Here is a 10,719-nt window from a genome sequence, read left to right as displayed (position 1 = left end):
TTCTAAACCCTTGTTTCAGCCCCCTCTATCTCAAGGTTTACTCTAATACAAGGTCTATATTTATAGTAAAAGCATCCCTCATAAGTTGGAACAAAAACAGGCCCATAAGAATACGTTTTATTTTTATTCTTCTGCGTGTTTTTGCCAGATCGTGTTCTGATTTTTTACGAATGGAAAGTGGCAATTCTGGTCCCAAAATCGTACTCCGATTTTGACAGCTTCAGCAAACTTCAATTTCTCCAATTTTTAGTCACTTTCACAACAGGTATGATATTGGTGTCAATTTTATCGGGTCAAAAATTAATATTAACTTCAAAAAGAAAGTATGGGTGTTCTAGAAAAAGATTAAGTTTTCCCTTAGTTTCAGCACCCTTGATCCATCTTCATGTTTTTTATTGTTGGCTTTTTATGTTTTTAAGGAGAAATTGACCTGTGTATGTATTTTCCTCACATGTAAATCAAAAGTCCTTAAATTAAACTTTCCCTGTTTATACTTGAAATTGAGGGTAGGAGTATAAAAATTTCAATATGAACTTGCTGGTTATTAAGATTTATATGCATATGTTGGTTATTATGCAGATAGATGGCTCTAATAAATTTTCGGATTTTTACTTTGATGAAGATGGATATAACGAGTATTCTTCTACTTTATGTGAAGAAAGTGAAGGTATGGAGTCAGTGGCGGAGCTAGAAAATATTTTGGGGATGGGCCAAATTATTTTTTATCCATTCAAGTGACCAATTATTTCATGTGCAAATTTACCGCGTAAAGGAGTTTTATTTTTGGATCAACCAAAACTTAAAATCGACATAAAATTGTATAAAATCTCGCAAAATAGACCTATAATTGAATTATTTAAATTTTTTGGGTGAGTCACTACACCACTTTACGGGAATTTAGATCAACCGAAACCTAAAGCCGACACAAAATTGTATAAAATCTCGCAAAGTAGACCTATAATCGTTGATTTTTAAATTTTTGGGGGTGGGCCGTAGCCCACCTCAGCCCATGAAGGGCTCCGCCACTGTATGGAGTCTAGAGATCACGATCTCTCTGGTGATTACAATGAGAATTCGGATTCCGGTGTAATAGATGGTAGGTTTGCTAAGATTAATACCATGATGGTGGATGATATTATGAATCTGATTTTGCTAGTGAAGAAGAAGCTTATGCCTTTTATCAAAAGCATGCAAGATGCAACAGTTTCGCTGTTACGAAAGATAAAGTGTCCCATAATGTTAAGAGACAGATTGTAATATGACAGTTCGCGTGCAATAGAAACGGATTAAGAAACAAAAAACACTCCGACAGTTTCAAGATTGTGCAATAACAGCCGAATGCCGATGACTCTTGATTAGTCATTGGAAATGTAGCTAAACTATGAACCACACCATAGAGGCGTTAAACATATACTTTTGCCCTCCTTCAAAATGTCAGCTGATAAACATAAACCAATAATTTTGTATCAGCTATGAGAAAACCAACTGATAATTAACCTTCTAATTTTGGGTTTGTTCCCGTCAATGTTATATACACTTTTTGAATGAGTAGCAACGAACCGTTAAACTCAGTCAGCCTACACCTTTTGTCGGTGTGTGATGTAAGATTGAGTTCTAAATATATGATCTCATATGCATGACACTATTTGTATTAGCTAGCTTCTCAATTAAAGTTAATGGTTCTTTATTGCAAAAATGCTCCAAGTTTGCTGATGCTTTTGGTGAAGCAATGAGGGTTCATGAAAAATAAAATGTAGAAGTTAATGTCAAATTACATGAAAACTATTTGAGAAATCATAGATATTACAGTTTTTTTTAATTATAAAATATCTTACTTTTACATATTTTCACAACTAGCTTAAATTTTACACTCTTTGATTGCGTACACCATTGTTTATTCTTAAAGAGTTGGCAGGATGAGCAACTGATTAAAGTCGTTGGAGTTAGGGCACGTCTGTAGTCTGTTTGCCCCTGGATGATTGCAAATCGTTATTTTCTTCTATTTTTAAAATTTACCTGTGTTTGGATTTAGTTTCATTAAAAGCTTCTTGTCAGCTTTAATTTATTATTTCTTAAAATTAAAATGATTACTATCTTAGTTATCCGATGAGTTTAAGTTTATACACGCAACCTTGCATTGCATAAAACAAATAAATAAACGGTATAAATAAACGGTTAGCAACATAGTGCGACAACTTACGCGTGTGGCTTGAAATTACAATCTGAGTATGATTCTCAAGAATAAGATTCCTACTCACATGTTTGGCCAAAAAAAATAAAAAATACTTATCAGGAATGTGAGTAACAGTGCGAAGTTATAGTTAATATTTATTTATTCCCATAGCAATGCTAGATTTCCACTTTTAAGCATGTGAATAAAAAGTGAAGAAAAAATGTGTAAATAACATTCCTTGAAATGAAAAATACCATATGCTCTCCCGGATATCGGTATTTCATCAATTTTAAAGTATTCAGGCTTCACCGGTTAGCACATATCCTAGAGATAAGACAGGTTAACACATTTACTACTTGAGATAAGGCAGACAATAAGAGGCTAGACTAATTAACAGTAATAGTTACTCCAGCCAGGCCTACAGAATGCAATGCATTAAATGTCATGAGAAACAATGACATTGACCAAGTGTAAAGTATCACGCACACCTTCCAATAAACAAATTCTATATTTGATTCATTAACTTGTGCGGCACAAGTTAACATTTCCCTATAAGTTAACATTTCCCTATAATAGAAACTGGTAAGAGCATATTGTAAAGCAAAATGGCTACAAGAAGCATTTTTTAAACTCAAGCTTGTAATGTATATCAATAAAAATAAAGAATCAGAGTGTACAGAAATCTTGTGCATGTTAAGATACAACACGATCTCACGAATATTTTCGGTTTCCTTGCTATCAAGAGCTTAACCTGGGATTTCATCCGCTGAGCAATTTCATTCTGCATCCTAGAAAGCCTATTATGAACCAAAGTGGAATACAAAAAAAAAAGCTTTATTTCCATGCTTTCTCGAGCAGCTGAAAATTACATTAAATCCAACTATTCTCAGTTTTTAATTTAAAACCAACTCCAAAGAGATCGTACACTTCAAGCCAATTAACCATTTCCAGAAAGCCTATTACAGGTAATGAAGAGAACAAGAACAACTTTTATTTCCCTTGTTCTCCTTGGTAGTGGTGATTGTTAACACATAGCTAGTATTTACATAAAATCAAACTGTAGGTGAACAATATTGATGGTAATCAACCATAAATTATCAATATAATATGTAAGTAGAAGAAAAACTAAAGCTAAGGACAGAGGAGCAAGCTTAAAAATAAGCTATTATAAAGCAAAATATCCATTAATTGACACCACAGACAAACATCATCTACTGCATGATCTAGCTGATATGAACCCTCTGATAAAAATACGATTTTGAGGAGCATCTAAGAAACAATTTCCCATGATGCCCATGAGTAGGACCCCTAACCAATCTAGAAAGTTGCAGCCCAGGATACCGGAAATATGATTTCTTAGAAGGATAGAAGTCTATCGATGTCCCTGAACTCGCTGAATATCATATGCACCCCAAGCGGCAGGTGCAGGTGCATACTGCTGAAAATTCTCGCCACCAGGCCGCTGTACCTGAAATTTATCAGTATTAGTAAATAACAATATATCCAAATCGACTTAAAGATGGAAAATGGCAATACATGTCCATATCATACAGGAGTTTCTACCAGTATATAGGGCCCATTTGAATTGGCTTATTTTTTAGCCTACGCAGAACAGCTTATGCAAATAAATAAGCTTTTATGTATTACTCATAAGCTTGTCAAGGTAGTTTATGAAAAAACAGCTATGAAGACACAATTATCGTTAGTGACAACTTATGAATAACATAAAAGCTTATTTGCATAAGCTATTTTTCATAAGCTCAAAAATAAGTTGATCCAAACGGGCCCATAATATATAGTCAACTTCATTTAGGGTTGTCAATGAACTAATCAAATACATTGAGGGTAGTAAATGAACAATGCTCTTTGAAAGCTATGCAATACAACTTTGCCATCCACAGATAACAAATTGACCAATTTAAACTGACCAGTTTCTGCTAGGATATAGAATAAAGGAGAATTAGAGTAGTTAAGAGTTGTTAGAGATAATATAAGGATAGAGATCATTCATCGCGTATTGTAAACTTTTAGTGGATAGAATATTGACTCTATTGTATAAGGGGAAACCCTTGGAGGAGAGTTTTCTCTCCTGTTCTTTAATATTTTTTTAATAAAAGTGTTCTCTCAATTAATATTAATTTATGGGGAAAAATGGTCCGACAAGTCGGACTTCGAGGAGTGTGAGCATTGCTTGAGATGAAGCGCATATGGTGAAGCTGCAAACACTTACGGGGATAGACCACATTGGGAGGATTGCAAAGGCAGAAGAAAAAAAATTGAGGTGTAAGAAATTCATGGATTCCATAAGTTCAATGGGCGTTCATGAGCATGGATGATGCGACAATGTTTTGGCTTTGTTCTTAGCATCAAGAGAATCAAGATCAAGTTTGGGAGTTCCATGTCTATGATGAGAAGTTTTGAAGCACTCGATGAAGAAATTTCAACAGATGATGATAAAATAATGGATTCTTGAGAGCAAGAAGACATAGGATAAAATCAAAATTTAGAGATCAAGAATCATCAGTTGATGGCGAAGAGTGGGTAGAGGCAAAACTTAACAAAGGATGGAGATTGTGATGGTCACGTTCTGGGTCACAAGGGGGAATGCAATCAACAAGAAACTTGTTATAGGGCCAAGGCAGTAGAAATGCCAAGTAGAGATGGAGTCGCCCATGGGATTGGGTGCTGCAAAAACAGGAAATGAAGCAAGCAGCAGATTGGTGATGGAAAATCAAGATACAAAGCAAGAATGTTGTCAAGGGACAATAATGAAGGATAAAGAGGGAGTAGAGGTGATTGAGGAGAAAGTCAAAAGGTGAAGATGCAGCGAAAAAGACTTGGTTTCCTAAATTTTCTGACCACATTGTTATTCAGGAAAGTGTTGATCAATTTGAACTAGAAAGAAGTTTTTACCCCTCGCTTGAAGCTAGCTTATCAAGCTTGCAACAGTGGGATCCTGGGGGGAAGAGTTTTTTTCTTTTTCTTTTTTTCTACCGCTATTAAACATAAAGAAAATTAGTAGATTGCAACCTTGAGAACAAGGTTATTTTTGAGAGGGGTGTACCGCTAGGATAGAATAAAGGAGAATTCGAGTAGTTAAGATTTGTTAGAGAAGTAAGTTAGTTAGTTAGAGGAATATTTGTACAGATAGAAGAAAAAAGGATAGAGATCATTCATTGAGGATTTTAACTTTTGTTTGGGAGTTTGGAGGGGAAGGGAAGGAAAGGCTTTAGGGGGTGGAAAATTTGAGGAAAAATGGAGAAATCTTTCAAAAAATTTAAAAGAGTAGTTTTCTAGAGAATGATAAATTAATGCCTATTATTATTATTATTTTAAATTTTAAGAATATTATAACAACATAGATTAAATTTGAAGAATTCATACAAACCCTCCAAAACCCCCCAAAACCCTCCTTCAATACAATTTTTGAGTTCCTCCAAATGAAGAGAGTTTTGTGTTATGAAGAAAAGTTAACCCCCCCCCCCCCCCCCCCCCCCCCAAAGCCCTCCCCTCCCATTTTCCTCTATTTCTTCCACTTCTCATTCCTTTTTTCCCAAGCCTTCCCTTTCCCTCCAAACTCGCAAACAAAGCCTTAGTGAATAATGACTCTATTGCAGAAGTGGAAACCCTTCGAGGATTGTTGTCTCTCCTATTCTTTCCTATTTTATTGATAAAAGTGTTCTTTCTATCAAATCTAATTTATGGGGTCCTAATAGTTTCAAAGATCAAACATGACATTCTGGATGTTAGATATCAATCAATAGTGGACTATGGATGCCAGCCAAAAATTCACTGTATGAACACAGGATTGCGACCTATGGCGGATAAAATACACATTGTGATCTATGGGCTGGCACAAAATCCACCATGCCATAACGCCATGGCGACAAAAGGACAACACTAGAACAGGTGGAAGTCAGGCAAGGGGCCTAACAACAACCTACCAAATTTGACCATCTGAATCTTGCACAAAGCTTTCATATACAGAAAAAAGCTCCAGATCAAACATAAATACTACAATGTTGATGTTAAGAGGAAAACCCGGTAAAAATAGCAGGTTTCTTAGAGGAACCCAATGAAAGAAAGATTCTAATCAATGAAAATAACAAGAGGGAAAATCCTCTTTACATAAGACCACTCTGTTCACAACTGAACAACTCGGTTTCTTAGAAATTATCAATGCCTCCTTTCCTAATCCAAAATCCCCTTACCCTTAGTATCAGCTGTCACAACTTGTAACTGAATGTATCTTCTGTATGTCTAATTTGAAATCAGAACCTCTTAATTAATACCATAATAAAACCAGTTGTTAGAGTTTGTAATTAGTCCAGCACCCCTTAATTTCACACGATAAAACTAGCTGTTACAGTTTCTAACTGAGTTTGATTACTGAATTACAATTTATTCCTCTTGGAGTACACATCCAGACCGTTCCCTTCTATACCTAACAATCTCCTCTTCTTAGTTATCAGCCTTGTCCTCAATGTTGAAACTTGGGAATTGACCTTTGATGGTATTAAACAAACTATGTTGCTACCTCTTGAGGTCTTCTGTTCTGCCACTAGATCAATACTTGCTCTAGAGTCTACTTGCTTCACAATTGGATAAAAGAGCGTGTTGCCAAAAAATTTGGCTGGGAATAAGAAACTCGATTCTGCTTGTAAGGTTCAATTTCAACCTAATGGGCCCTTCAAGTATCTTCAACCCAACCCCTGCAACTTAAGCAACTCATCTCTTCAACTGAGCACCTTCATTATGACCCCACATCTTCCAATTCATCAATATTTTAACTTAATTTTATCATTATATCTCTAATTTTATCATGAGTATGTATAGACAAATTAAAGGTTTTACTAATACATTAGCTTGACTGTTCTTCCCAATTCAGCCAAAGAACTGAGCAATCCAAAGATTTTCCAAGAAACCGAAATGGAGGTGATTTAATTGAGAAATGAAAAGTATAGTAATCCTATGATTATGGCAGGTCCATTTAGTTTCTCAACTCAGATCAAATGCATATTACAAGGTCAACTATGCTCAAGAAGATACATTTGAAATATAAAAAATATTGTTACCTGATTCATGCCATAATAGGCAGGGTAAGGATTTCCAGCATATCCAGTCTCAGCATTGCCATAATTTGGATTATACCCTTGACCTACAGATGAAATCAAAGCAAAGAACAGAAAATAGAGTTAGAACATTATTACACTAAATTCTTAATTTTTAGGGGAAGAAGCAAGATTAAGTCAATTAACCAGCAGAAATTCCACAAGGCAAATATAAACATACACACACATGCGCAATTGTATACCTGGATTCCCAACAGCGGTGGCGGCAGCGGTGGCGGCAGCAGTAGCACGTGCTCTTTTCTCTGCATTTGCAATCTCTGCACGCAATTTCTCCATCTCCCGAGCCATGGCAACTAACTTCTTCTCCATCACTTGACCATGTTCATAGTTTTCCGTGAATCCTTTCTTCTCATATTCAATAGCAGCTCTAAAGGAAAAGAGGCAACAAAAAATAAGAGTAGTGTTAATATATATATAATACATTGGGTCTCACTCTCACCTGACCTACACACCTAACATTCAAAACATAATTTAAATCACAAATATATACATATTACAGGCCTTTGCACGCTATACAACCAACAATCATTAAATGGATTTAGACTTAAATGATCTGTCATGTCACATAATTTATAATAGGACTTGAACATGATATGAAAGTATCATTTGATCCATATAACTATCAAGTATCACCTTATGGTTGTGAAAAGGTTTTCTCCATAATTGATTATAGAATTGCAACTCTTGTAAATATATTGTTAACGTCTAGTGACATAATTCAAAAAAACAATCATAATTGTATGCAGCATATAAGTTGCAGTCACAATGTCAATACTTTTTTGAATTGCAATCACAAATACAATATCGAGATTTTTTCTAAATCATAGTGTCGTCTTCATGTGCAATTCTTCGCAACATCAAGTATCGCAGTCGCAGCATAACTACAATAACGCAAATCACATTTTAAAACATTGGTTTCTAATACTGGTACTAGTTCTACCTCGCACGTTGCAATTCTTGTTTCATAGCATCAACATCAGCCATTAAAGCCGGCATCCGTTTCAAATCAGCAGTCATCCTACTCAAATCCTGGGACATTGCCTGAACTTGACCAGACAAATCCTGCCTAACAGCACTAAGCTCCTTAACATCACCACGAATCTGTTGCAGCTCCGCCTTAGCTACCTCAGTGGCACGAAGCTCGGCTTCCAAGGCACCCGCCTTCTCATACAATTCCCTCATCCTCACCTCTGTATCCGCCCTAAGCGACTCCTTATAATGCGCCATACGCTGTAATTCGTGTTGAGCTGCTTCGAGTTCTTGCTTTAAGGCCACGTGTGTGGCTGCAAATCTCTGGTTGTCACCTAATAGGCCTTGAATCTCACCGTGTTGTACGGCGAGACGTTCTTCAATGACGGCGGCAGGGTGGAGGTGAGGAAGACGGTGGCCTAACCCTAATTGAGATTCGCGGAAATCGTCTAGGAGAGCTGGATGGGGTGGATGGCCTCCACCGCCTCGCATGGCGAAGATGGGATCATGGAGTGGTGGTGATATGGCGGCGCGTGGGGGTGGTGGATGAGGGTGGCCGCGGTTTCGGTTTGACATGGTAGAATGATGTGCTGAGAGATGGAAGATAATGGGAAAAGTGAATTGAGAATTGTGGTTTTAGGTTTTAGAAAAAAGAGTGAAGGAAATTAAGAAGGTAGGTTTGAAGAATGAGAAATTGGGTTTTGAAGAATAGGGAAAAGGGACGGTGGAACTGTGGTTGTTGATGGAGGAAACTGCCGCAATTCGTCTCAAAGTATTCTATCGGCCCGAACGGAGGAGCTGCTGCTTACCACTCTTCAAGAGTTGGGATTTGGGGTTGTATTGGATTAACAGCCGTCGGATTAAAAAATACATGTTTTTGATATTCAATAATTATTTTGTTACATAATATATCAATAATTATTCAAATATTTTTTTTATTTTACTTTCGAATTTTAAAAAAAAAAACATGTATTTTAAAATAAATTTGTAAATATTTTCACTCCCATCAAAATAATTTTATTATTACTACTACTGATTGGGATGATTAATGAATGATCATTGTGTTTAGTAAAAGAGATATTTGTGTTTGCCTCACATTCATGTTTATACTCCCTCCGTCCCGAAATATCTGACTCATTTACTAAAAACAAGTGTTCCAAGATAATTGAGTTATTTCAATTTTCAATACAACTTTCATCATTCTCAATACAATATAACTCTAATTTTTTAATATAACTCTAATTAATACTACTTTCATCATTCCCAATTCAATATATTCCATTTTCCCCTTTATTTATACATTTTTCTTAATCTGTGTGAAAAACCAAACTGACTCAGATATTCCGGGACGGAGGGAGTATATGCTAAAGCGATACATAGTGACTTTGATAAAGCAAGGATTTAGTTGAGGTACTGGTTGATGCCCTAACTATTGTTCCCTGGAAGAAATTTTGTTCCTTGGTTGTGGGTTAGTGGACCATTAAATATGGTTGTTTGAGTTTTTGCAACTAAACTATGAAATGCATGATGTAACACCCCGTTTTCCCAACATAAAAATTTCATTTAAAATCAGAGTATTTAATTCATAACGGAATGTCACACACTACTTTAACATCTCAAAAACAGATAGTAATAATTATCCTTCGAATTCAACATCATGAAAAATCTTAAACTGTTGCAGCGGAAAATAGTTCAACATTTAAAAGTCTTGGCATGCAGGCCTTATTGAAAAATCCCATAAATTAGTTCATAAAAGAGACACGTAAGGAACAGAAGTAAAAGCAAGCCCCCATCCCGTTACGTATCAGAGCACCTAGACACCAACTGAGAGTCCACTCATGAACGCCTCTAATCTTTATTACCTGCACATTACCCACGGTCGAGGCAACATATACGCAGAAGGGGTGAAATTTCATAATCAATACATTAAGCATATAATCCAATAAAATGCATTTAACAACTTAAACATTAATAACATATCAACAATTAACAATTAGCATATTTTTCATTTCATAACAAATACAATCATCGAATATCATTACTAATTTTCATCACAAATCATAATCAACTTAACACTCAACTTGACGACACAACTCATTTTTGACCATGCAACTCTATCAACTCAACAACAACTTGACAACACAACTCATCTTAGACCATGCAACTCTATCAACTCAACAACAACTTGACAACTTAAACATCATGAAACTTCTTGATATGCAAATGCATGTGGTACCAATCAATAACAAAATGAGCATAATAGGCTCTTCAACGTGTGAGCACAAAGGCTGCCGGGCCTAAAGCCCTCAACTTTAATGAGCACAAAGGCTGCCGGGCCTAAAGCCCCCAACTTTAATGAGTATGCAATGAACATCAACTTCCAACAACTTAGACAACAACATAAACAACTCATACGACTCATAATCATGGACAACTTCTTAAACT

The 10,719-nt window shown here is 35.9% G+C and overlaps 1 protein-coding gene across 2 annotated transcripts; it reads right to left on the bottom strand.

Moving 5' to 3' along the window:
- Positions 1 to 2,986: 2,986 nt before the first annotated feature.
- On the bottom strand, positions 2,987 to 9,061 carry LOC146948656 (structural maintenance of chromosomes domain protein). 2 transcript variants are annotated; one of them, XM_085744864.1, is made up of 4 exons: positions 8,246 to 9,061; positions 7,488 to 7,672; positions 7,249 to 7,331; positions 2,987 to 3,641 (listed from the first exon to the last, which is right to left on the bottom strand). In XM_085744864.1, exons 1-4 carry the CDS (start codon positions 8,848 to 8,850, stop codon positions 3,546 to 3,548), a joined length of 969 nt encoding a protein of 322 aa, XP_085600990.1. In that variant the 5' UTR covers positions 8,851 to 9,061; the 3' UTR covers positions 2,987 to 3,545. The 2 variants fall into 2 exon arrangements, with proteins under 2 accessions (XP_085600990.1, XP_085600991.1); XM_085744865.1 differs by having other exon boundaries at positions 2,987 to 3,635.
- Positions 9,062 to 10,719: the final 1,658 nt, after the last annotated feature.

Source organism: Medicago sativa, chromosome 2 (genome assembly GCF_051527215.1).
Source record: "Medicago sativa cultivar Bolivia chromosome 2, Bolivia_mono, whole genome shotgun sequence".
NCBI classification, from domain to species: domain Eukaryota; kingdom Viridiplantae; phylum Streptophyta; class Magnoliopsida; order Fabales; family Fabaceae; genus Medicago; species Medicago sativa.
Note: the sequence above shows the minus strand (reverse complement) of the source record. Positions and strands in the feature narration are given on the sequence as shown.

What these genes read in the sequence shown, in the direction of transcription:
- LOC146948656 (XM_085744864.1), bottom strand. Translation starts at nt 8,850, where the DNA reads ATGTCAAACCGAAACCGCGGCCACCCTCATCCACCACCCCCACGCGCC. An exon ending in CACCGCTGTTGGGAATCCAG is followed by an intron (nt 7,332 to 7,487) that starts GTATACAATTGC and finishes TTTCATCTGTAG; the next exon opens with GTCAAGGGTATAATCCAAAT. An exon ending in CCTATTATGGCATGAATCAG is followed by an intron (nt 3,642 to 7,248) that starts GTAACAATATTT and finishes GATAAATTTCAG; the next exon opens with GTACAGCGGCCTGGTGGCGA.